The 25,586-nt window shown below is 38.4% G+C and overlaps 2 protein-coding genes across 5 annotated transcripts in view; one reads left to right on the forward strand and one right to left on the reverse strand.

The window, feature by feature from the left end:
- The window catches only part of COPB2 (COPI coat complex subunit beta 2), a 32,571-nt gene extending 13,967 nt beyond the window's left edge, over positions 1-18,604 (forward strand). The window contains exons 8-23 of one of the 3 annotated variants that reach the window (XR_012160813.1): positions 229-371; positions 602-801; positions 963-1,073; positions 1,373-1,461; positions 1,577-1,683; positions 1,977-2,120; positions 2,868-2,998; positions 3,317-3,524; positions 3,829-3,939; positions 5,491-5,705; positions 7,684-7,776; positions 7,857-8,037; positions 8,157-8,225; positions 10,038-10,136; positions 10,668-14,598; positions 18,352-18,604. Coding sequence is in view for 1 of the 3 variants with exons in the window: in XM_073359989.1 (XP_073216090.1) it covers positions 229-371; positions 602-801; positions 963-1,073; positions 1,373-1,461; positions 1,577-1,683; positions 1,977-2,120; positions 2,868-2,998; positions 3,317-3,524; positions 3,829-3,939; positions 5,491-5,705; positions 7,684-7,776; positions 7,857-8,037; positions 8,157-8,225; positions 10,038-10,136; positions 10,668-10,781 (2,015 nt within the window). In the remaining 2 variants the exon portion in view is untranslated. Of the gene's footprint in view, positions 1-228; positions 372-601; positions 802-962; positions 1,074-1,372; positions 1,462-1,576; positions 1,684-1,976; positions 2,121-2,867; positions 2,999-3,316; positions 3,525-3,828; positions 3,940-5,490; positions 5,706-7,683; positions 7,777-7,856; positions 8,038-8,156; positions 8,226-10,037; positions 10,137-10,667 lie in introns of all 3 variants that reach the window. The other 2 variants (XR_012160814.1, XM_073359989.1) reach the window with 2 other exon arrangements.
- On the reverse strand, positions 7,770-19,947 carry MRPS22 (mitochondrial ribosomal protein S22). Of its 2 annotated transcripts, none has more exons than XM_073359990.1 (8): positions 19,755-19,947; positions 18,849-19,012; positions 17,361-17,525; positions 16,681-16,824; positions 16,042-16,125; positions 14,045-14,190; positions 12,400-12,508; positions 7,770-12,106 (listed from the first exon to the last, which is right to left on the reverse strand). In XM_073359990.1, exons 1-8 carry the CDS (start codon positions 19,882-19,884, stop codon positions 12,014-12,016), a joined length of 1,035 nt encoding a protein of 344 aa, XP_073216091.1. In that variant the 5' UTR covers positions 19,885-19,947; the 3' UTR covers positions 7,770-12,013. The 2 variants fall into 2 exon arrangements, with proteins under 2 accessions (XP_073216091.1, XP_073216092.1); XM_073359991.1 differs by lacking the exon at positions 19,755-19,947 and adding an exon at positions 19,426-19,728.
- Between the last annotated feature and the right edge of the window lie 5,639 nt (positions 19,948-25,586).

Here is a 25,586-nt window from a genome sequence, read left to right on the forward strand (position 1 = left end):
TGATTTCCCTCCTTTGGCCTATGTGACACTCGTGGTAGATACCAAATATCCCTCCAAACATCAGTGAGACTGCTGGGATTGAAGAATTACAGTTCTATTTCACTAAAGTTTAAATTACAGGTGTTAGTTTCATATGTGGTCTTTGGATTCTTGTTGTTGAATGCCATAATGTTTAATAGTTCTGCTGCTGAGAGAGGAGACTGAAATTGCATATATCTTTTTCTCCAGGAACTGTCCGCATTTGGCATTCGAGCACGTATCGCTTGGAAAGTACTCTCAACTATGGCATGGAGAGGGTGTGGTGCGTGGCCAGTCTGAGAGGATCCAATAATGTAGCTTTGGGTTATGATGAGGGCAGCATCATTGTTAAGGTATCTTAATATTAAATTGGAAAGCATAGATGAAAATGGTGATCCATTGCCACGAACTTCTGTTACTAAACTATTCTTTAATACTGAGACTCTGAAGTGATTTAAAAAAATGGGCACTTCAGTTTATTGGCATATTCCAAAAGAGCCATACATAAGTATTTAAAGTGAATGAAATGAAATTTGAACTTAATGGGCTGAGGATGCTTGTCTTTATATGCTGCTTTTATTAGCTTGGCCGTGAAGAACCTGCTATGTCTATGGATTCGAATGGAAAAATTATTTGGGCTAAACACTCGGAAGTGCAACAGGCTAATTTGAAAGCTATGGGAGATGCTGAAATTAAAGATGGAGAAAGATTGCCACTGGCTGTAAAGGATATGGGGAGCTGTGAAATCTATCCCCAGACCATTCAGCACAACCCTAATGGACGGTAATAATTTTTAATTTCAGAACAGAATTCTTGACACTTTAAAATTTAGAAATATGCTACACCAGAAAAATATACCTTCTAGATGGCTGATCTACTTCTAGTGATGCCCAATAGTCTGTGCACACAATTTTCATGCAAATGCTTTTTTTCTCAATCTTTAGGTTTGTAGTAGTATGTGGGGATGGTGAGTACATCATTTACACAGCTATGGCTTTGAGGAACAAGAGTTTTGGTTCTGCACAGGAGTTTGTATGGGCACATGATTCTTCAGAGTAAGTGTGGTTTTTATTTTGCGATGTATTAAACAAATGTATTTCTGCTAATTTCCAGACTACCTAAACTCTAAACTGGTCTGAAAGTTAAAAGCTGGATTGGGTAACAAGCATTCTGTAGTTCGGATTACATGAAACTTATATATTGAATGCACTTTTAATTTTGAAGAAATATCAAATATAGTAGCCTACATGTCTAGTATTTTATAGAGTTCTTTATGGCTGTACGGTATAACATTTTGCTATCTTGTTGTCTGGATAATTGTTTTGTAATGGTGTATTTTTCTCTGTGTATTTAGGTATGCAATCAGGGAGAGCAACAGCGTTGTAAAGATATTTAAGAACTTCAAAGAGAAGAAGTCCTTTAAACCTGATTTTGGTGCAGAGGGTGGGTTTTATTTGTGTTTCCTAAATCTGCTAGATTACAGATCTTAACTTTCTTGCTGGAAAAAATTGTTTGCTAGTGAAATAATAATTTCTTCGACATTTGCTGTTCTTTGCAGGTATCTATGGAGGTTTCTTACTGGGTGTCAGATCTGTTAATGGCTTGGCATTTTATGACTGGGATAACACAGAATTGATACGCAGAATTGAAATTCAGCCCAAACATGTGAGTTTTGTCAGGTGGCACTCTTTGAGTATATGTATATAACTTGTCATATCAAGGGTATTTAGAATATACTACAGGCTTTTTTGGATTTGTCAATCTCATGAAGCTGTTAAAGATAAAAATTATATTTTTAATTTTCTATACTTTTTTTGTAGTAGACTCTTACATAGACACTGTCTTCTAAACCCCTACACTGGATGTGCAAATGAACAAATATTTTGATAAAATGTGTGTATCCTCCTTTCTTATCACAGCACCTTAAAACCTAAATGCTATTGCTTGTTTTTATTTAGATTTTCTGGTCTGACTCTGGTGAGCTGGTCTGTATTGCCACAGAGGAATCATTCTTCATTCTGAAGTATCTGTCTGAAAAAGTTGCAGCGGCGCAGGAAACACATGAGGGAGTCACTGAAGATGGTATTGAAGATGCTTTTGAGGTAATTGTTGTTAAAAGTGGGAATGCAGTTAGGTCAGTGACTTCAGTAGGCTTTGGATCAAGCCTTGAGTACCGTAACACACTCCCCTTTTACAGACTAAAAGTTAGCTATGATGCAGAATAATGATTACTATAAACTTGCCCTAACATCAGTTAGAAATTGTATTTTGAGGTGTTGGGAGCTAATGGAGGAAAAAATGCTTCCGGTTGAAACTTGGGATAAAAGATCTTGTCCTTATAACAAACGTAAAGATCTCTAAAAAGAGAACATAAAACTGGGTAAAATAATAGTGTAAATTCTCCTCCAATTTTCAAATGTTGAAATTTACTTAAAGTTCAAGACTTGGTTAGTGGGCATATGCTGAATAATGTTCTTAACAAGCACTTCAGAAGAAAATGCTGGGCCCTTGTCTAACAAGTAAATCAGACAGCCGTATTAATAGAGTCTTTTCTCTAGCTATAGATGTACACAGTCCAGGTCAAAAATGGAATCATTAACCTGGATTTTAATAATCCTCCATGAAAGCTTTTTACTGAATATATTTGTAAATGTTAAAACAAATGTACATGTTTCCAGTTTGTATCTAGAATTCCATCTTTAACTTGCCCTATTGTGGAGGATGAAGTGTTTAAACTCAACTTGGGGGTAGTTTTTCATGGCTGTCCAAGTCCTAATGTTTACATGTAGTTGAGGTTTTTTATCACCAAAAGCACTTACTTTTTTTTTGTTCTTTTGTTTTTTGGGCAGGTTCTTGGTGAGATTCAGGAGATTGTGAGAACAGGGTTGTGGGTAGGCGACTGTTTTATTTACACCAGTTCTGTGAACAGACTGAACTATTATGTTGGAGGAGAAATTGTTACTATTGCCCATTTGGATAGGTGAGTATCTAGTTTATATTCATCTGTTAATATATTTTGTAAGGCTTTTTAAATCATGTTATGAAACAGTTCAACTTGTCAAGAAGTTGTTTGACTTCTTAGCATGCACTACTTTTTCTAACCACATTAGTATAATGTATATTGAGTAACATTGTTACTGCAATATCGCACAGAATAATAATGGTCTAATAGTATGTATATCACTAGTAAAACTGAAATAAGCTTTTAGATAGTAAGTACTGTCTTGCTATTATAAAATCTACTGCATCTTCAGTTGGAGACCTATAAATAGATTAAAATTCATTGTTTTTGTTATAGGACAATGTATCTATTAGGGTACATCCCCAAGGACAACAGGCTTTATCTGGGTGATAAAGAGCTAAACATAGTCAGTTACTCCTTGTTGGTCTCAGTGCTCGAGTACCAGACAGCGGTAATGAGGAGAGACTTTGGTATGGCTGACAAAGTTCTTCCTACAATTCCAAAGGAACAGAGGACTAGAGTTGCACATTTTCTTGAAAAACAGGCAAGATAACTATTTTTTCCAACTGTAAACAGTGACCATGTAAACTTGTAATTCCAGTTTAACCTTTTTCAGTTTACTCAATAGAGAATTCTCACATTACTGCATACATAAACCAAATGCTTATTAAAAAAAAAAATTGTTGCTAAACATTATATGTTCACATTTAAGAATAAAGCAGTCTTCTGTTTATACAACAGTCAATTTGGCTTGGGTAAAGGGAGATGATTTGGTGTTCAGAATTAAATTTCAAGGATTGCCGATGAACTTGGTAGACTACAGTTTGACTCTTGAAAAATCTGTTTAGGGCTTCAAACAACAAGCTCTTGCAGTATCCACAGATCCTGAACATCGCTTCGAGCTTGCTCTTCAGCTTGGAGAATTAAAGATTGCATACCAGCTTGCAGTGGAAGCAGAGGTAAACATAAGATTAATTTAAACAGAAAGTCAAGCTCATACTGCAAAACCTGCACATCTTGGGATGAATTTAACAGAGGGCTAGGCCTCAGGTGAAGGAAGGGGATCGAGATCAGATCCTTGAGCCTGCTCCCCTACCTGCACTGCTGTCCCCAGCAACCAGAGAGAACTTTCCCGGAGGTGCTCTATAGGGAATTGAGCTCTGTGGGTGGGGAGGGAGAGAGGATGTTCTGTTGCTATCCCTCTAGAAACCTACCTGAATTCCCTGAGAATACATACTGGATCAGGGTCATAACTTTACCTTCCAACTTTGTGCACTGTTATTGGAGCTACAGTGGAGACTAGGGGGAAAGGAAACAAAGCCAAGAATTTGTGCAGGGGAATGGGACTTCTGCATGGATGGGTGCTGACTCCAAAGACCTGCCACTTTCAGGTGCCGAACACCAAGACCCAAACTCCACTTCTAGTGCCCAACATAGATGATCTGGCCCATAACTAACTTTGAGGATAGTCTCGTTAGTTGCCCACTTCAAGTGGTCTCCTACAGTATGTGTGAACCTCTTATGCTTTGCAATCTGCACCAATTTTGATCTTCGACATTCTGGTTATCTTTCCGAGACCTGAAGAGGAGTTTTGTGTAAGCTTAAAAGTTTGTCCCTCAGTAGTGTGAGCATTGGCCTGCTAAACCCAGGGTTGTGAGTTCAATCCTTGAGGGGGCCATTTAGGGATCTAGGGCAAAAATTGGGGATTGGTCCTGCTTTGAGCAGGGGGTTGGATTCACTAGATGACCTCCTGAGGTCCCTTCCAATCCTGATATTCTATGATTCTAAGATCTATCACCTGCTTTGTTAGTCGTGTTATTTTGTAATAGGAACAAAGTGTCCATCTTAAAGTTAAGGATGGACAGATAAAGTTACAATATATTTTTTATTATTAAAAACATTTTGAAAGTCTTAGTTTTAAAACACAAAATTCCTGAACACCAGGAATACTAATGTGCGTTCATCTTGCTTTCCTCCTCTTACTAAATGGAAGATCCCACCAGTTGCCACATGATAATAATACATAATACGATTATATTATGGAGGTCATAGAATCTGTGACTTCCAGAGATCTCCATGACATTTGCTACTTCAGCTGTGGGCCCCAGAGCTCTCAGCTGCTGCAGGCAGCTGGCGAACTCTGTAGCTCTACAGGCAGCAGGGCCACCTCTCTCCCAGCCACTGTAAGCCACAGTAGTGGTGGGTGCTGGACTCCCCCACTCTCTGTTTTGTCAGTTTTTTTTTTTTTTTTAGTAAAAGTCATGGACAGGGCACAGACTTCCGTGAATTTTTTTATTGCCTGTGATTTTACCATGACTTTTATTAAAATAACTATGACAGAATCTTAGCCTTACATATAAGTGAAGTTGGGATAGGAGACCTGAACTTGACTGAATTTATACTCCTGCTAATCTGCAGTTTTCAAAGTCTTTCTTAAAAAAAAAAAAAAAAGTGAAAAATGTGCTGTTCTTTAATTTTAAAACCATTTAAATATGGAAAATCTCTTACAGTCAGAACAGAAGTGGAAGCAACTTGCTGAGCTTGCCATCAGTAAATGCCAGTTTGGCTTAGCCCAGGAGTGTCTGCACCATGCACAGGACTATGGAGGTTTATTGCTATTGGCCACTGCTTCAGGAAATGCTAACATGGTGAACAAGCTAGCAGAAGGAGCAGAAAAAGATGGCAAGAACAATGTAGCTTTTATGAGCTACTTTTTGCAGGGAAAGTAAGTAGCAAACAAAGGCTTCAATTGTGTTCATTTTCACTATTTTTATAATACTCAGACTGAGGTGGACCACACCTCAAATTCCCAGTCAGATAGCTGCCAGAGGTATGCTACAACAATTGCTTGTGTAGAAACAGAATATTTTCCTGTTTAGCTATCCCTTATGAGATGGAAAAGAAAGCCAGCACCTTGTGACCAATGGACAGTTTTGAATTGGGAGGAGGAGTTGTGTTGTAATTGGACATGCTGTATTAGTGCTCACCAGTATGGCTACAGTGGAGGATCTGCCCCTTCCATTTTATGGAGAAGTTTAACAAGTGACACCTACCCACCCGCCCTTTTCCTTTTTTCTAAGCAAAAGACTGAAATCTCTTGTGGTAATACAGGTATGGAAGCCTTGATATAAACTGTTTGCCCAAAAGTGTAAGAGGGGGGAGAACAGGTAGGGCATCATCTCAGTTAAAGAATGGCAAGAGACAGGTTGCTCTAGACAATTTGCTGTGCTCTGGAGCTTTCAATTGCTTTATTTTAAACAAATTCAAAAGTGCTCAATTTTTAATGTGACAAGCTTGATATTTTGAAATAACTTCTTGTCATGGGGTCATGACTCACCACCGCAGGCGCCTCCCACTGGTTGCTCTGGGAATTAGCTCCTGTCAGCTGCAGAGTGCCCTTGGCGCGTGGTGTCTTGCCCTTTGTCTGCTCTGCTGCCTTGGGACCTGCATTGCTCTCTGCTCGGCGGCCCCTCCGGCAGGGCCCCCTACTCCAGTCTCACCCTCTTCTTGGGGAAGGGGGGGTTAGCAGCAGTCTTTTGGTTTGCACCTGCCTCAGTGGCCGACCACAACCCCGAAGTCTAGCCCCTCAGCTCAGGGGCAAGTTGCAGTCTGTCTCGCCACACTCCTCGGTGGCCAAGTGCAGTATAAAGGGGAAGACCTAGGCCAACCTGCTACTCTGGGTCCCAACCCACGGACCGTCTAGCGGCAGCCTCTTCTGTCCAAGGTGTTAGATCCTTCCCTCAAGAGCCAGTCCTTCTCCCTAGCCAGCCAGGGAGAGACTGCCCTCTCCTCTGCTAGGTAGCCTTTATATAGGACCCTGATTGGCTCTCTACAGGCCTTTGTTGATTGGCTGCTGGTCTGCACAGCCTCTCTGGCCTGTTCCAGCCCTTTTTCTCATGGGGTGGGGCAGCCTGCCAACCACACTTGTATTAGAAGAAAAATCTTTTTGACAGTTCTGCTGTCTGCTAAAACTTTGAGTCTTACAAAGAGCTATTTTTTTTTGGTAAAATTATGAAGACATTTGAAATTTTTGGCCTTGTCAGAACACTTCACTCAAATCCCTGTACCCCCAGAACAAGAAGATTATAAATCTTAATTCATGGTGCAGAGATGTTAGATCACACAGAATTCCTCTTCCAATGAGAAAAGGAAAGATGTCTGTCATTGCAGCCAATGGCAAAACCCATTGACTTCAAGTTTCAATGGATCATAAAGCATATATATATAAAACTTTTGGCAAGTGGATTGGTACCTTATTTTTGTTCTATCAACTCAGTATTACTTTGAATATAAGGTTTACCTAGTATTTTTCTTAGTCATATTTGAGAGATTAAAAACCAATAAATTAGATTAATGCCAAATTAATCCCTGGCAGATCTATTGGTTATAATGTTATACTAGGTTTGTATTTGACCATAAAACTTTCTCTCTCAAAATGAAATTCAGGATAAAAGTTCCATGCTATATTTTGCTTACTCTGGGGTGCCTAACAGTTACTGCATGTGGCCTCTCAGAAAGACGACTGATCCTGTATCTCTCACAATAAAATGTGGTACTTCAGGTTTGAGCAGAAAGACTTAACATTTGGTTTTCATTACTTTAGCAACTTTATCATAAAGTATAAATTAAATGCAATACTTTTCTGTATTTTAAAAGAAGAAATAACATTACTGTATTGACAACTTCAATATTTAACCTTCCAGGGTTGACTGTTGTTTGGAACTCTTGATTAAAACTGGACGTTTGCCAGAAGCTGCCTTCTTAGCACGTACATATTTGCCAAGCCAAGTTTCAAGGTAACTTTTTAATGTATTTGAAGTAGAAATATGTTCCTTTAAAAACTTTTGTTTACAGCATATATCTGTGCGATTAACAGGGTTGTAAAAATGTGGCGAGAGAATCTCTCTAAAGTCAATCAGAAAGCTGCAGAGTCCCTGGCTGATCCCACAGAGTATGAAAACCTGTTCCCTGGATTAAAAGAAGCTTTTGTTGTTGAAGACTATGTAAAGGAAACTCATACTGACTTGCGGCCAGCTAAGGAATACCCACTTGTCACTGTAAGTAAAATATTTTCATTTCATTAATATAAATGATTCCATGCTTGGAGTTTTGATTTTACAATTTTTACTGCCAGGACCTTTCATGTAAGTGTATTTTTCTCTCTGCTGTTTGTTAGCCAAATGAAGAAAGAAATTTACTGGAAGAAGCGAAAGGTTTTGAACCTTCAGGAGTAGTAGTATCCCAGGTCAGTAATAAAACTGTACAAGAAAGTTACAGGATGAGGAGGATCTGGTATTGTGCAATAGCAGCTGTTCTGGGGACACTACACCCACCTTTAGTGGACAAATTATTGCTTTAGTTCGCTTTTGTTGCTACTTGGGGTCACTTCTCTTGTCCCATCAAAATTACACTTCCACAAGTTTTATTGACCTCTTGAGCTATTACTGACAGATTGTTCCACTAGCATGAGTTGCTGTACTTCAGTTGGGGCACTAAACGTAAGTACATAGTCTATTTTTGATGTCAAGTTTTGGTACTGAGCTAAACTATGGTTCTTTGATTTCTAAAAGATGGGTGAGAAATTCTTAATGGTACATCTTGTATGGTTGCTGTGAGTACAAGTGCAAATATCTACATTTTCAGCTGGATGAATCACTCAGAGCTAGGTCTTCCTTTGTGGTGCTATTTAATACAAATAGCTTCAGCTGTTTCCAACATTCTGAAAGTTAAGTGGTCTAAGAAGTGATTAAAACACATTTTTAATCATGACTAGATAACTTAACCTCTAATAGCCAGTGTACTACTATAAAATGGCACAAATTGCCAGATGGGGAAATCAGTTTCCATTTCTCCTGCAATAATTGGAAGAACTGCCTTTTAAGCATGTAGTACCTTAAAGCTTTAAAACCAGCCAACCAAACCTGTCCCTGAACTCTTAATGAGGGGAAAATGCTGACCTAGTCCTGCTTTGTTCTTCAGATGTAGGCCATTAAATATTCCCTCTTTCAAACATCTTTGTAGAAGGCCCAGGGAGTAAATTGAACCTGCTCCTATAGGCACGTTCTTTATCTTTAAGCCCCTTCATTTTCAGTTTAAACCAATTTTTACTTTAAAAATCACCAGTTTTACAAAATGTTTTTGCTGATTTTCACCCTACTTTTATTCCAAATATTTCAAATATAAGAAAATACAATACATGTATTATAATACATTAATCTGTATATGCAAAACTGCCTGAATTAAGGTTTTGCGTTAATGTAGAAGATGCACACAATAAATGAACAGGCACACATGCAAGCTCTGAAGTGCATGTGCATCTGAATGTACTGATGAATCTCATGCCCACCATGTACACATTTCAAGTGGTTAGCAGCTAATGGTTTATAACTCAGTTTACAACAAGTAAACTTTATTCAAATTAAAAGTTTTATTTAGGGATTAGAGAGGTATTTTCTTAAACTCAGAGGTGATGTGTTTTGAGTTCTGTTTTTAGTTCTACAGCAAACGACATTGAATTCTGTTCAAAGCATTAATCTACTGAATTTTTTCCCCTCCTGCTGTCCACCGCAATAAACCCTGATATTTACCCAGAAAAATTAAGATTTTTGCACTGATTTTTCAGCTGTTTTTTGTTGTAGTAATAAACACTGAAAGTCCCAGGAAAATAGTTAAAAACTGAAAACAAAGGGCCCTATTTAGTAAACCCTAAAAAACTCACTTTGGAATTTTGTTTTCTCTATATATTTTCAAAGTGAACTGAAGTTCTTAAATTGAAAATCTGAGAAGCTTCCATGCTGCTGTTGCATAAGGGAAGTTGCATTACTGTGTGGTCTCAGTTGTGACTTCCATTGTAACAAGAGAAACCTAAATCCAAATGTCAGCAACTGGAAAGTGCTGTTCAAAAGCTACTTGGGGAAACCTTAGACTTTAAGTGGAAGAAACAAGCCCTTGCAAGAAAGTATGATCTACTAGCATCCTTAATTTGGACTTTCAGGCAGAGCTTTAAGTCAATATTAAAAGACCCTGTGAATATGAAATCTCATTTTCATCTCCTAAGGAATCTGAAGAGAAAGAACTAGTTCTATCTCCTAAACCAGTAGTGGCACCTCCAGTTCCAGGAAACTCTGATCATCTTCCAATGACAAAAGATGAAAAGGTATACTTCAGTTTCAAAAATATAGCTCTGAGATGGAAAGGAAAGCTAACCTGAAATCTACAAGTTTTGATATTTTATTTCCACTGGGGAAAAAGTGATACATAGATTAGTATATCTGGACTAAGTACTGTGAAGTTTCACTTTGTGAGGATACTAACTTACCACTAGTCAGGGTTGATGTTTATAAAATACCCAGCGAAGAAAAGGGTGTGTGTGTGTGTGTATATCCTCAGTCAAAACTAGGTCCCACCTAGTCCAGCAGCTGGCCTTTGCTTGTTTATATGACCCGAGGCCACTTCCTTATGGAACAGCTGCACATGTAGTAGTAGAGTATGTTTAACTGAAGATATCTACTCCCAAGAGCAAAGTAGTTCATGTTTGTAGTTTTAAATTGAAGCACTGTTTGTGGCTAGGTCTAAAGAGCTGCATCAAAGTTTGTTTGCAAACATAACCAACTAAAGGATTAACAGATGTAGCAAGTGTAAAAATTTTCTTCCTGGCACTTAACCCTAAATGTTTTCCTTCTCTCAGGCACTACTAGACTTGGATGATTTGGATAACTTGGATGAGGAGGATATCGATACTACAGATATCAATCTGGATGAAGAGATCTTGGATGATGACTTGATTCTTATTCATGACTAAATCCATTAATTCATAATTGCAACACCGAGGAATTAAGTTTGTATGGACTACACGGATTGGAAACTAGCTTGATTTTTATACTGCAGCTGGACCATGTAGGTATAGTAACAGGGCCTTTGTTGCACACAAGAATTTTCAGATTGCAACATCTTGAAATTCATTTAGTGTAGTAACTAAGCAGCTCTCCATAAGCTGTCACATTTATCAAGAGAAACTCAAAATAAAGTGTTTAAAAGAGACACTAAAGAATTCCACTTTTATTTTTGCTTACCCCCATTCTAGGGAAATATATGCAATGTTCACTAAAACCATTTAACTATGTGAGGCAGTAAAGCAACTGTGACCCTACAGTCTGAGTGGAATGAAAGGCAAGAAAGCCAGGATCCCATTTCCTTGTAATACAGTTTAGCCTACATCTATCAGGTGTGCAAGATGCTATTTTCTCAGGGGAGCTGAGCATCTCTAACTACAGCACATATGCCTAAAATTTAGGCCCTACTTATATTCAGATGGGCAGCTATAGGGTTAGACAGCAGTAGCACACTTTCTAAAGTGACAGGTATCTGGTAAAACTGGATTAGTTACCTCAGCTGCCCCTAAGTGACTTAATACTCTAACCACTACCAGGCAACTTCCTATGAAGGTTTAGTTAAATAAACTTTCCTCAACTTACATCAGAGGTCATGGGTGGCTTCACTGCATTAAGGCTTAGACAGAAGGGGCTGACACCTCATTCAGGTTAGTTGTCCCCCACCTCGCTACTTAAACAAAACTGCTGTTCTGGTGCTCCTCTGATCTTGAAATGAAATTGAACACATTTAACATGAAGTTGCATGCAGAAGTGTCCCTTTTCAACTATATAAATGCATTGCATAGTAGTCATCCTCTCATACTTAGTGACTACATTCACTTCTTCCACTTGTGTTCTAGTGCTCCTCTGTAAAGGCCAGTTTTTCATGTATAAAAACAGACTGCTTGTTTTTAGTACTGATCTGTTTAGCAAGGGTGACATCTTCTAGTTTTCTAGTTGCAGAATTCTTGTAAAAACTGATTTGCATTACCCTACTGATTTCTTGGTATCTACAGTTTGCTATTTTATGAAAAGTCTGAACCACATACCTCAGTCACTTGTATTTTATTTTAGAGTTCTATACAGCTCTAGCCACATTTTGTACTTCCCACAAGTTAATGACAGCCTGAAATTTAACACTTGATTAAATGAGGCTTTTATTTCACAAAGCTGCTGAACTAGCCAGTGCTTCTTGATAAGCCTGAAGAGCCAGCTCTATATATCCTATCTTCTTTGATTCTGTTTTCATGAACACCTGTTTAAAGATAACAGCTATTAAAATGGTAATACAGTACAGAATTTATTATACAATTTCTGATTTACAGAATGACTATTTCTTGTGGCATCTCAGCACACCCCTTACTTTGTTAAAATTGTTAAGTTGGGTGTAGTGGTTTCTTATACATAACTAATGTTTGTAGTCATTTGATAGTTAAAGAGGGTTTCTTAATGAACTACGAGGCTGTGTGGCTACATATAAAGAAAGCAGGTATCAATGTGAACCTCACCTTTCCATTATTCTATCCAAAGCAGGAAAGTATACTATACCTTGATTAAATCTACTCCATGAACTTCCTGTTCTTTTGCTTCTTTTGCTGATTGACAGTCAGGGTGGAGCATATGATAGAGGTTGATTAAGCATGTAGCATCATCCATTCTAAAAACAAGTTAAGAGTAATTACTTACAGTTTTTTGGAAATACCATAGCATTTTGTTAGTACAAGTATGAAGGTACACCAGCCCATAACTAAGATCCAAGCAACACTTTGAACATCTCCAAAGCGTAAGTGAGCTTTTATATCAAAGGTGTCACATCTTGGTACTCTTTATGCTATATGCAGAATAAGAATGCTAAGGGGCACTGGCTAAGGGTGTAGAGAAGCTGACCCATGCTATGTCTTGTTTAAGGCCTGTGTTATTAATCCCTCCCTAGCATACATTTCAAAATACACAATGGGTCTTTATTCTGCCAAATGGCAATATTTATCTTCACCAATCCTGGAGTGTAAAATTGTTAACAATCCAGGTAGTTTCCAGAGCTTTCTCTGATCTAATGTTGTTTTCCCTACTAAAAACATTGAATCACATCTCCCAAAATTTAACTGAAAAGCAAATGAGAATTAGTCCTAAATGTAGATGACATGGTTACTTTACCTTTCTGCTGCTTTTTTGTGAGGTGATGAGTTTTTCAGTAACTGGAGTTCCTCAAATAAATTCCCTTTAAATATTTTCCAGTCCTACATATTTGATTTTAAGCCTCACCCACTACTGAACCTTTTAAAAAATTCATATTTTTTTCCCAAGATGAATTTCAGTGAATGTGGTAGCCACTATTACAAGAATCCCATCTCCCCTTTAAAACAAGGATTTAAGATTTTATAGGGTACAAAACATTCTCCAGTTTCCACTGTTTCATTTGTCAGTTAAAATCAAGTATCATAGTTGATACATGTTCTTAAATGACATGTCATGACTATCCCTGGTCTTGGACTAACATTTCCATCAAGGTTGTTTTAGAGCTATTAAAGATTGATTTGTAAATTAACAGTATATTAGCTACTTAAAACGCATACAGTAGTCTAGTGATAGCTGAAACAGCTCTGCGGGAATAATTTCTGTTCTTTTGCTGGTGTTCAAGAAAGTGAAGTCTCAAAGTGGCTGGAATGAGACATTTTTAGTGCAGGTGCTCTTAAGCAAGTAAAGTACCTCAGTGAGGCCCTGGAAACTCCCTGGCAAAAACCATAAACTGCCAAAAAATGCAGTCGTTTCCCCAATTTTAGTATGTATATAATGACTAATGATACTTCATTTACACCCTGTCCTCCTAAAGGATAAGGCCCATCCTAAAATTCCACTTAAAATCATGAAGTGATCAGTTTACAAAGTATACATGTATTTTAAGATTGAGTCTCAACACACCACTGAGTTAAAATGTGCCAAAAGTTATAAACCGCAATTATGATTATTTTTGTTTTAAGTTAAATTCTGCAGGAACTAAGAGGTACAGGTCAGTATTGGCTCATACAACCCATATCTTTTTTGTATGTATATCCCTTTGCATAAGCCAAAATCACAGCATCTTATAGGAAAAATTTTGCAGTAGGTATTTTCAGGACTATTTGAAATCAGATTTGATATTAACTGTTTATATCTTAGGAAAACAAAGCAAAGCTAGTGTCCAAAGAGCACTTACAAATTTCTCTGGATCATATCTATTAATAAGCCATCTGTCTTCTTCCTATTTACCAAATACCACACCATTCCTCCAAAGTGTCTTGTTGAACGTAGAAGATCATATTTGGCATGTTTATCAATGTCCTCATACGTCTGATGATGAACCTACCCAAAATGAGATTTTAGTTTACAATCCTGAAACTGCCAGAAGAGTGACAAAGATTTACCTTTGCAACACCTGCAAAAGGTCTAAAATAGTGCTGACAGCACACAGCCTCAAAACACTGTCAAACCTAGATGGTTGTACGTAAAAATCTTAGATATCACATTGGGATATCCCAATTCTAGGGGGTAAATTAGAGGGATGTACTGACAGTCACAGCTAACATACTTTCATTATTTTGGGAAAATGTAAGTCTGAAGCCTTCAATCTACTCCTTCACTATGCTCAAGTGACAGGATCTACACCCAAAGCAGGGAGGAAGCAGAAGATGTATGCTTGGTGTATATCCATGCAAGGAACCAGCAAGAGCACCTGCAGTCTCAGACTTCAGTTTCAATAGATGCTGTGAGGTAAAATGTGTTAATAGTTTATGAATTTTTTTTAAAAGTCTAAAATTTGCCTTTTCAAAATATCTACTTCAACTTATTTTTCACACTATATCCCAGTTTGAACAATAAAAACAATTGCTCTTTGGTTTGTAAATCAGTTTCACTTTCAAGTTCTGACATAGCAGGAAGCTTCAGAGTTTGGGTTATGGGAATGGCTTAATGTTGATTTCAAGGAACTACTGTAGTAAGATGCTATTCAGCATGAGTAAGGGTGACAATCAGGCTCAATGACATCTTATGGTAGAGTATAGGAAAGATTATTAAGAAAAAGTTAAGGGAAACAAATTCTGCTAAATATGGAACTATGTTCTCATACATTTTCAATTAACACTGAGAAGTTTTACAACTATATCGTGCACTTGAATTAAGAATACAGGTTCCAAGAGTTAAACAAAATGGATACGTAAAACATTAAATTCTTCTTTATTCCAATTAGGAGCACTGGGCACTTTTGAAAATCAGGCCACCAGCATGACTTAAAGTTAGGAGCCAATCTTTATAAATCTTAGCTAGTGCCCCTAAATAACTTCTGTAGCTAGTACTAACAAAAGTACTACTTACTTTTTTCACTTGGAATCTTAAGGTCTATTTGTGTCTGCTCCAGTCAAATTTTGTAAACAAATAACTCTACTCATTTGAGTAGTCTTACTGAAGTCAACGGGACTATCTAAATAAGTAAAATTACACATATGCCTAACTGTAGGTAGGAGAGTATTTCTTAATGTTAACAGTATAAAATTAAAAATTCATATTTCAAAGCTTATCTTTGACACAAACTACTTCCCCAGAAAATTTTTGTAGCTACTCTTTTCACAATAAGTTGAGATTTTTAGCTTGCTTACTTTGTCCAATTGACAGCACTGTACATAATCTGTTTGTGTGGGTCTTTCACACTACCACAACGGAGAGAAAAATATTGATAAAGAGCCTACAGCTGGGGTAAGTGTAGTAGCGGAAGCCATTTAACACATTTCATTCACTAGATATCAAGTTGGTAGTGTCCCTTTAACTTACCAGAATTTTGTACATATTATATAGTTTTGTATGTATTGTTCACTAAAGTTGAATTTGTTTTGAAATGGTAAACATGTTGATAGTGTTACAAAAAAGCAACGGTTGCATAGATAATTTATTAAGTGAAAATAGAGAATCAGAAGTAGATACAATTGGACAGTGATTTTTGTTTTCATAACATGCTGATCTCATAGAAAATTGCATATTAAAAGAACCGTACATACATTTTCACTAAATTTTCAGCTGCATTTTTATATCTATGCAGCCATTAAAAGGCAATATGATTTTTCAATCACTGTGGTCCACAGAGAACTCATTCTCATACAAACAGAAACCTACAAGTTGTCATTGGCATTAACTTTCCTATTAGAAATAATAAAATGGACTTACTCTGATATAGTTAGCTGAATCTGGCTCAAACTGTGCAATGCACAGGTTAAGTACATCTTCATGACGGTCCTCACGAAACACAGTCTAAAATGACAGTTGTAATTCAGGAATGAATTTTATATTACCCCTTATTCTAAAATGAAGAAATTAAACAGTCAGTACTTTTCTATTTTAGGTAATGACACATTTCAGGAAATGTCAACAGGTACAAGGCCAAGAATGACAAGCCACCTGAGTGCAATAATTGCCTTTAGTTTCCTTACTGCAATAATGAAATGAAATATATAAAAGTAAAGAAAAACAATTTGTTTGCTGGAAGCCACACTGCATATTCAGGTCAGGCATGTAGTCTTATCAATACACACAGTAGTTAAGTGTGGACCTCTAACAGACAACTCATTCCATCTGATTCATCTGCACAAAATTTGTTTGTTCCTGACTAACAGACCTGTAAATTTATGAAAATGAGCTATGCTGATAAGTATCTTTATACAAGACTAACTGCATGCACACTACAGGTTTCTAAACCAATATCACTGAAGTGGAACAAAAACAAGGCCTTTACAACACACTTAAACACACTATACCAGAAGAGCAACACTAGTGATGAATCTCAACAAAGCCAAAAAAAAAAATTACCGTAAGGTTTTCATCTTTGAATATTGGTGGTGGAACAAGTTTGCGTCCCTCTCTCGGGAAGTACACCTGAATCATCCTGTCCCGTTCTTCCCAGGTGGCCTTACGTAATACACCACTTGGTTCTCTAACTACAATGAAACGCTCCTGAAATCAAGGGGGGAAAATTTTTTTTTTGCACATTTTATCATCATATTTTTCCCTTAGTATTCTGAGGTGAGGTGGGGGAAATCTGGCTGGAAAAATCCTACTGCACAGCAGCTCAGGATAAGCAGAAATTCTAGAAACGGGCTTTCCTAATCACTTAACTGTAAACTTGTCCAATGTCATTCATATTTATGCTTGTTTCTCATGTTCTAGAGATGGAAAAAAAACTAGTTACAATAAGGGAAATTCACTGAACACTTACTGAATAATTGCAAATATCTGGCTTTCTTCTGAACAACCAAAAATGATCTGACTCCCCTCCTTTCCTTTCAAGAGAAATTCCTGCATTACAGCATCAGAATGTAATTTTTAGTTCTGCTGGCAATAAATGTTTCCTCAATTTTATACTGTACTTACCTGAGGCTGAATTCTGATAACATTTTAGTGAAACCCAAGATTGTTCCTTTGAAGTTACAAGTAAAAATCAGGTAATAGTCAAGAAGCTCTCTTGCAGAATATATTAGTAAGTTACTCACACGGTGTGGAGTGCTATAAGTTATATCAGTAAACACATATTTGACAGTTTCAGTTCCTTCCAGGATCCTGTCTTCTGCCAACACATCATCAATTGGCTCTCGCTCACTCAGAACCGGGGGCATTTTTAATAGTTCTTTAGCTTCCCCAATGGCTTTTCTTGTGGCCTAAAAAGAGAAAATCCAATAACTGTACAGTGAAATATCACACTGGATTGAAGAGTCAATTCGGAAATGGGATGTTAAAAAATAAACTTCCCTAAACTTTTACTACACTGAAATATATTCCAGAGAGAGACACAGGCTGGCTAAAATACTATGCAGGCGATTCTTATATAAATGATATACCACTAGTCCTGACTTAAAAACACTGCTTTGTCATACTCTTGAGTACTTCTCCTGAAGGAAGACTGGAAATTGGGAAAGGTGGACAATAGATTCAAAGAGAATAGTGAAGGTGCTGAAGTCACCTAATTTATTTCAGCTAGTCCCTAGGTGCATTAAAACATCACCACCTGCTTAGGAGAGACCCAGGATTGTGGTAGTAACAAAACTGGCTTAAGTTAGGAATCTCAACCATCCAGAGGTTCAGCCAGGGAACAGAGAAGACACTGCGGGCAAAAGATTTCCAGGATTTTAGGTAGTTTGGACATGAAACAAACATACACAGAAAACACACAAACAGAACAGTAAAGAAAAAAATGAAGTTTAATTAAAAAAAATCATCCTAGAGAGACACAACTATATGCAGTTTACTCTCTTCCATATAGAATAAACCAAAACCCAAGAGAAAAGGAGAAAGAAAGACTGCAGGGTAAAATATCTTCTGAGATACTTAGAAGGACATCACTACATTGAAATCTAGTCACTTAAAAAAGTTAAAAGCATCTTTGGTACTATAATACATCTGTGCCCAAGTTGCCCTGCCTTTTTGTTAGTTTACTGAAGGTTTCATTTTCCTTTAAAAAAAAAAAAAATTATTTCACCCCTGCAGTTATGCTGAATCTCAACTTTTCCACAGGCCTTAATGACTGCGAAGTCATCAACCTACTACAGCCTTTTACTAAACAAAGACAGACTGCTAAGGACAAAGAAATCAGGAGTTTGATTCACACTGCTTGAGTAGAGTTGGTATTGAATTTCAAAAGACATTGAACAGATTTAAAACAATTTTGTTTTTAAATTGTGTTTTTCTGGTAACATTTCCCATTAATCCTTTGAAAAATGTATGCCTACTGACATTCAACTCCTCACACAGAAAAAGCTAATCAAAGGAAATTGACCATCATTTAGAGTACCAGTAAAATATGTTATTTACAAAATGGAATGGAATGGTGTAGTAGAGGATAGAATTTCAAATATATTTTATATAACGCTTAATATAGGTCTGTCAGTAGGACAGCTGTATTCATGAAAGTATACAAGAGCTTTATCTGTTGTAAACCTTTTGATTAAACAAATACATATTTTTTAAAAAGAATGGCATCATACCTCTGCTAGCTGTTTTTCTGTCATTAATTTGTAAGTGGGTGGTTTAAGCTCCTGTTTAATGGGTCTAAAAATCTTCTGCAAATCCAACCCCGTCATCTTAGAGAGTAAGCTCTGAACAAGTTCATCCGTAAAACAAGGCTTTGTGACATCTGACTTCTTTTTGTCTGAAAGAGATTTTATAAAAATTAGATTCTTTTCTTTGGCTTAGACTAACATCCAATAGGCTCAAAGTTCTGAATACCAGACCTGTGTAGTTTAGGCATATGCCAGTCAAGAATGAAACAGACCAAGAAGTGAAAAGTGTAAGTGACAAGTTCCTTCAATACTTTCAAAATTCAAGGCATTAGTCTGGAGGGTAAAACTCCAAAACATACTGACTGTTTGCAAGTTAGGCGGTGCTCAGGAAAGAACCACTTTTGAGCATTTTCAGGTCTAAAACATACTGAGTTTGTGTTTAGAGTATCCTGTTCCACCCCAGGTCTCCAAGCGTTCAGAAGATAAAGGGGCGTATAGGTCCTGGAACTAGTGCTGCCGCACCCCCGGGCTTGAAGTGGTTTCCATCATGTATAGGGTTTACCGTTTGGTTCAATGGCTCTCAGCACCCCTGAAGGGGTGGCGCAGCTCTGTCCCTGCAGGCTCTCCAAGGCTTTCCAGAGTCAGCCCGCACCAGCGAGCCAGGGCTTTCCTACCCAAGGCGGGGAGCGGGCGCGCAGAGGCGGGGCCTTGGCTGTTGCCCGAGGGCCAAGAGCCCAAGCGGACGCGGACGGAGGAGAGATCCGGCGAGCAGCGCAGCCCGCACCCCGGCGCAGGACGCGGGGCTGCGCCAACACACCCACCAGCTCGCTTCCCGCCTCGCTCCCTGTCCCTTCCGCAGGCCATGGGCTCGAGGCGCGCCCGGCAACCTACCGGCCTCTGAGCCCGCGTCCTGGCCGTACCTGCGGCTCCCCAGCAGGGCGCGCCCTGGGCGCTGCACCCCGAGGGGAGCTGCCGCGCGGCGCCACAAGCGCTGCCACCGGGGCACTCCGAGGGCCGCCATGCCGGTGCGCTACTCGGTCCGCCGCGCTCTCACAACGCGACTTCCGGGAGGCCGCGCTAGGCACGCTGGGACGTGTAGTCCCTGGGACACACCGCCGGCACTGGGCCCCGAGGGGTGGCGGGAAGGGAAGAGCCTGAGAGGGGGCGGGTCAGTGTCTGCCATGGGAGACTGCCAGAGGCGGAGCCATTGAGAATATGAATATTCATTGAGGTCAGTTTCTTAAGGCCAGACAGGTGTCATCAGGAGGGTGGAGGCAGGCCTAGAACCGAGATAAAGTAGGAATTTCTGTTCCACTGGAAATGCAATGTTTGGGGGGGCCGGGGACCTCTGGATTGGAACAAAAAGTCAAAACTTTGGAAGTTTCCTGAGAAAAAATTTTCAGAAGAAAAAAAAAAAGTGGATTCCAGGTCAGAGCAGTGGCTGAACTGCAATAGACAAATAACATAGACACAACAAATAAATAGATTTCTAAATGAAAAAAAATCAAAATATGCTGTTCTGACTCTTATTGAGTCTTGAGTTGACTCTTATTGAAATGCTTATTTTTTAAATGTTGTTATCAAAACAAAATTTGGTCAAACAGACCCATTCCTATGGAGTGTTTTCATTTCGACGAATTGATGTTGTCCAATGGAAAAATGTTTTGACAGAAAATTTTTGACCAGCTCTAAGCAGCAGTTTACTTCTGTCTGCTATGGTCATTCATTAGCTGACCACTGCTGGTTGTTTCTCCCCATGCTTTTCTCTGCAGTTTTGGGAGCTGGATCTGCTATATAAACTAGTATCAAAAGTAAGTATGTAAAATATATTTTCTGAAAAAACAAAAAGCCCCCAATCCCTTGTGTGTTAGGGTATACAGACACCACACTAGCCAGAAAGGGGTTAATGAGAAAGTGTGGGCTCAATCAGACCTGCTTTGTTACACCTGTGAGCGATAATAAGCTTGGAAAGAGGGGACTGAAAGCAGGAAAGCTCTGTGCAGTGATGGTTGGTTTAGAAAAAGAATGAACCTTTTGTGTTATTCAACTAGATTCAATTAGCTAGGTCTCAGTAGACGTTCGGAGACTACTTGAAAGAAAGCCTGGCTGGGGCCAGGCTCTTTCCAACTGCTCTTGGAGTCCAGAATCTTCTGGGGGTGGGGAGCTGGTAGATAGATAGGCCTGGTGCAGGACTTTTATGCTTGCTTTGTTCTCGATTAGTCTGTTTTTTCTCTGGTATCTATGGAGATATGAACCTGGGAAGGGGCTATGGGAAAAACCTAGAGACAGACCAGAGTAAGAGGTAACCCAGGGGGCTTCACTAGACAGACCTTAGCTACTTGCTACAGGGTCCCTGGGCTGAAACCTAGAGTAAAGGGAGGGCTTGGTTTCCCCCACAAGTGCCCCAATGAAGGTGGTCTGAAGATCCTTTTGCAGGTCTGAGCTCAGGCTGAAGACTTAATGTGAGACTGGTGGACTTTTGTTCTGTAGGATTCTCTGTTGCCCCTGAAGGGGTGGGACTGTTTCTGACCTAGCTGGAGGACTGAATCAGAAGAATCAGTACACCACTGCAGGGCTGCAGCAACTGTTTGCAGAGTGTGCTGCAAGAGAAGACCCTGCTATGCTATCCCCAGCCATGATGGGTTGTGCTGGCCGGTGAGTCACACTTCTACATCTTGTATCCCCAATAATGTCATACTTACAGAAACTTGTTTTTGGCAGAGCCTGTAGACTCATCAGATACAGAAAAGAAAAAGTAACTAATAAAATGTGTATGTTTTCACCAACACGCTAACCAGCATCCTGGGGGGTTTGGTCTTACAGGGAATGTTATTTAGCACAGGTTTTCTTTTGATTAACTGCTATGGACCACTGGCTAAATGGATTGATAACTTATTGTCAAAGCAGGAATTACAGTAGTGCTAGTGTAACCTTTAGGGGTGGGCTACAGTTCACTTCAATTCCCATCTCCAGTGCCTTAAAAAAAAAACCCAACTCCCATAGAAAGTAGCCGGAGATCCAGACTTCATCTCTAAGGATTTTCAGCAAAGATTGCACAGGGTCAACCTCCCCACATTTGAGTCCCAAAAGGAACTAAAGAAATTAATGTAATTAAATAACTTCGTAAAATCTTATGATAAAGAAACCTAATTTTTACCGCATGACATGGCTATTTTATAATCCACAGACATTACCGTCAGTTAAACATAAAGAAAAAAATTTAAAATCTGAACAGTTCAGTCCCCACAGAAATTCAGTGAGAAGAAACTGAAAGTTCCAAAAAGCTTAGGTTTTGTTCACCTATGTCTCAGTTAAAAGGCTTTGATCATCAAATCTATAGTCTGCTGAGTCTAAAACAACACCTTTTCTCCACTTGCTTGTCGGAATCTGCAGTTGGAATCCATACATATTCTTCCTCTGCTGAAATCACTGCTAGCTAGTCAGCTAACTAATTAATCAAACACTCGATTAAGTGTACAGACTTAAAGAAAACCCGGTTACAAGAAAATACAAAACTGAGAATAGCAAAATATAAATGACTCTTTTCCCATTACCACATTTAAAGAAAAGTTGGTGACTCAAACTAGTTGAGACAATTTAACTAGAACAGTTCAGTTAAAATCAAAACAACATTCAAAGCATACAATTAAAAAATAAGTTACTCTCCCCTCCCAATTTCCCCTTACTATAATTAGCATTCTCCTACTTCCCTGTTAGAGGGTTAACAATGTCACAAACTTGCTGTAAAATGCTTCAGAGTTAGGAACAACAGCCTGCTTTCTGCTCCTGGGCTCAGCTTCGCCCAGCTCACACAGGGCACATAGCCTTCTACAAAGCAGCTGCCCTGACTGCTTGCCCTCATGGAGTCTGAACCCAGCAACAGGGAACCATTGGAGCATATCCAAAACTACCATACACAGTTCCAGAAGCTTCTGGATGTGGCATGCTTAATCGGCCTAACAACAATGACCCAGACACAACTCACTTCTACCTCCTCCAATGGGTCTCTTAAAGAGATATCTCCCTATTAGGCACATGGGTTACACTAGGAAAAAAGGAAAATGTTTCAACTGAATTTGTTTTAAAAAATTCAAAGAAAATGTTACAACAGAAATTGTAGATGGATTGTGTTTACAGTAATAACATACTTACCAAATCTGATATGGCAGTCTCATATGTATAGCAGACTTGCTTGTTTGATAAACTAGAATGGAAAAAAATAAGAAAAAAGGTCAATTAAAATATCAATTATTTTATTGAAAATAATTGGCATTCTACAAATCATACCTTACAGAGCTGATCAACAAACAGAATTTCCACACTCTGGGAAACTCCAATATTTTGAAATTTGTTTTCATCCAGACAAAAAAGCCACAATATCAGAACTTTTCACAGAACACAAATTTCAAAAATACTCCTTTTGCTTTGGAAATGTTGAAGTATTTCTCTTGCTGGCTGTCTGGTTGAGATCCTGTGCAACTGGTTTGAGAAACTGAGTTTCCTAAATTGGGAGCATGACTGAGAGGCAGGGAAAAACCTAAAATCCACATAAAATTAAGAAATATAAACAACATCATGCCCCATTTCTTTTTAAGCAAAGTGCCACATATCCTTCAATAGGGACTTTGTCTAAAAGTTAATGAATGATGTGCCTGGCTATTTTCTTTCCTAATCACATGACATATCTTATTAAAGGGATGGAGGGTGTCTCCTACTTGGTAGGTTTGCTAGTGGGTGCAGTGGAATGGTTAAAAGGGAAAAAGAGAAGGTGACTAAAACTTGAATGCTGCTGTTACTAACTAATCTGTATTCCATAACTACTATCATATATAGAGAAAATATGATGTGGCATAATTTTCTTGCTGGCTATTTCATCTGGTTCCCTTATAATCAGCTTCTGGTATGGGTATTTATCTTGTTCTGAGCTTGACAATCTGCCTGAGAGGGGGAAATTCTGTAGTAATTTTGCATAATATTAAGATGCTATTGTTTTCTTTATGAATTTGAGACTTGTATGACCTATCAGGGGATAAATCCATATCCTAAATGGCAAGCTATCTGTCTAGCACATAAGAAGGGATAATTCCAAAAAAATGGGCAAATTAATCATTCATTTTAATGACTTAAAAATCAATTTCCTAAGGAAAGAATGTCTCTTAAGTTGAGATACCAGTTTCCTTCTCTTTTCTGGAAGGAGTAGCTATCTGACTTGTGATGGTTTTAGTCTCATGCCCTCCATAAAGCCTGTGGTATTTAGTCTTTAGAAAGCTAAAGTAATAAAATAAATGCCAAACATATTTAAAAACAAATAAAATTATATCCCTCAATAATATCAAATATCAGAACTCTTTATGTAGCAGATCCTGTCTCCTAGAGGGATAATTGACTGGAGGATTAAAAGATGTGAAACAGTGAAAAACTGTTTAAAACATGTGTGTTGTTTTCATTTTAACACAACCAGCATCCTGTGACTTACACGAAATGTTATTTGAATAGGTTCTATTTTCATCAGCTGGCTTGGGTATTCTACTACTGGTTTGATGGGTTGCTGTCTCTTGTTGGCGTCATGTCACAGCAGGAATTACACCATCTCGGGGGGAGGGGGGAGAAAAAGGGAGCATTATGTTTTTGGTAGTATGCTTAGTGTGATGGCAGAATTTGTTTCACGGTTGGCAGGCTGATGAGTTTAGATAGGTAAAAGAAAAGGAGAGAGAAGACAAAACATGGATTTTATTGTCACAAAATAATCCATCTTCTACACATCCTACCTTATTCCTAAAGAATAGGACTTGGCATAGTTTTTACCTTGTGTAGCTGCTTGGTCATTTTATGCTGTGGCCTCTTGTTATCCTGGCTTCTTAACTATGTGTGACAAAGAAGAATGTAAGTATCCATAAAAATTATAAATATATAGAAGTACTGTCTTCTTTCTTAATTTCATACTTAAATGACCAGGCTACAGCCACTGTCTGTCTACTTTTCTGGCTTATGTAGTGGAGATTCTTAAAGGAAAAATGAAAATAGGAGAGGAAATTTACAGGTTTCTATTATTAATTTATAGTCTACTATACATTGTATTTGTGGAATGTGTAACATGGTACAATTTCCATCTGACTAGCTGGTTTGATGCCTTCCTCATTGGCTTCTGAGTTTGACCATGTATCAGAGAAGAAAATTTGAGGTGGTATTCATAAAATTAAGAAGGCACTATTGCTTTAACCACTTTATTTCCCTCTTTACATGATATGTCAGGGGTGCAGTCTCTCTACTATATGGTAGGTTCTTTGGCTAGCATATCAAATATTATGATCTAGTAGAAAAAAATCAAAATATGTATGTTAATAGGTCTTAAAATTATTTCCTTTAAAATATAATTATTGACCAACTTTAAAAGTTCTGCAGCACTGGTTTCCTTCTTAGGGAGTAGAGCTGGTTGCTCTGATTTTTTTTTTTTTTTTACTGTTTTTCTTATGGAGCCTCAGAGTTTCTCTACAAATTTACCAGCTTGTGATCATCAGAATGCACTGCGCTGTGTCCATGTCCGCTTCCACCTGACATGTCCCCCAAAACACTGCTATACTAGAGCAGTTAAAAATACACATGGACATAAAACAAATGAGGTCACCAGTGGTCTTTTTTGTGGCCACAACAGCCTCCAAAGCATGGGTAGAGATTGGGGAGGAACACGGGTGGGCATTGGCTCCCCTAATCTGCATACATTGA

This window comes from Lepidochelys kempii, chromosome 9, assembly GCF_965140265.1.
Source record: "Lepidochelys kempii isolate rLepKem1 chromosome 9, rLepKem1.hap2, whole genome shotgun sequence".
In the NCBI taxonomy this organism is placed as follows: Eukaryota; Metazoa; Chordata; order Testudines; family Cheloniidae; genus Lepidochelys; species Lepidochelys kempii.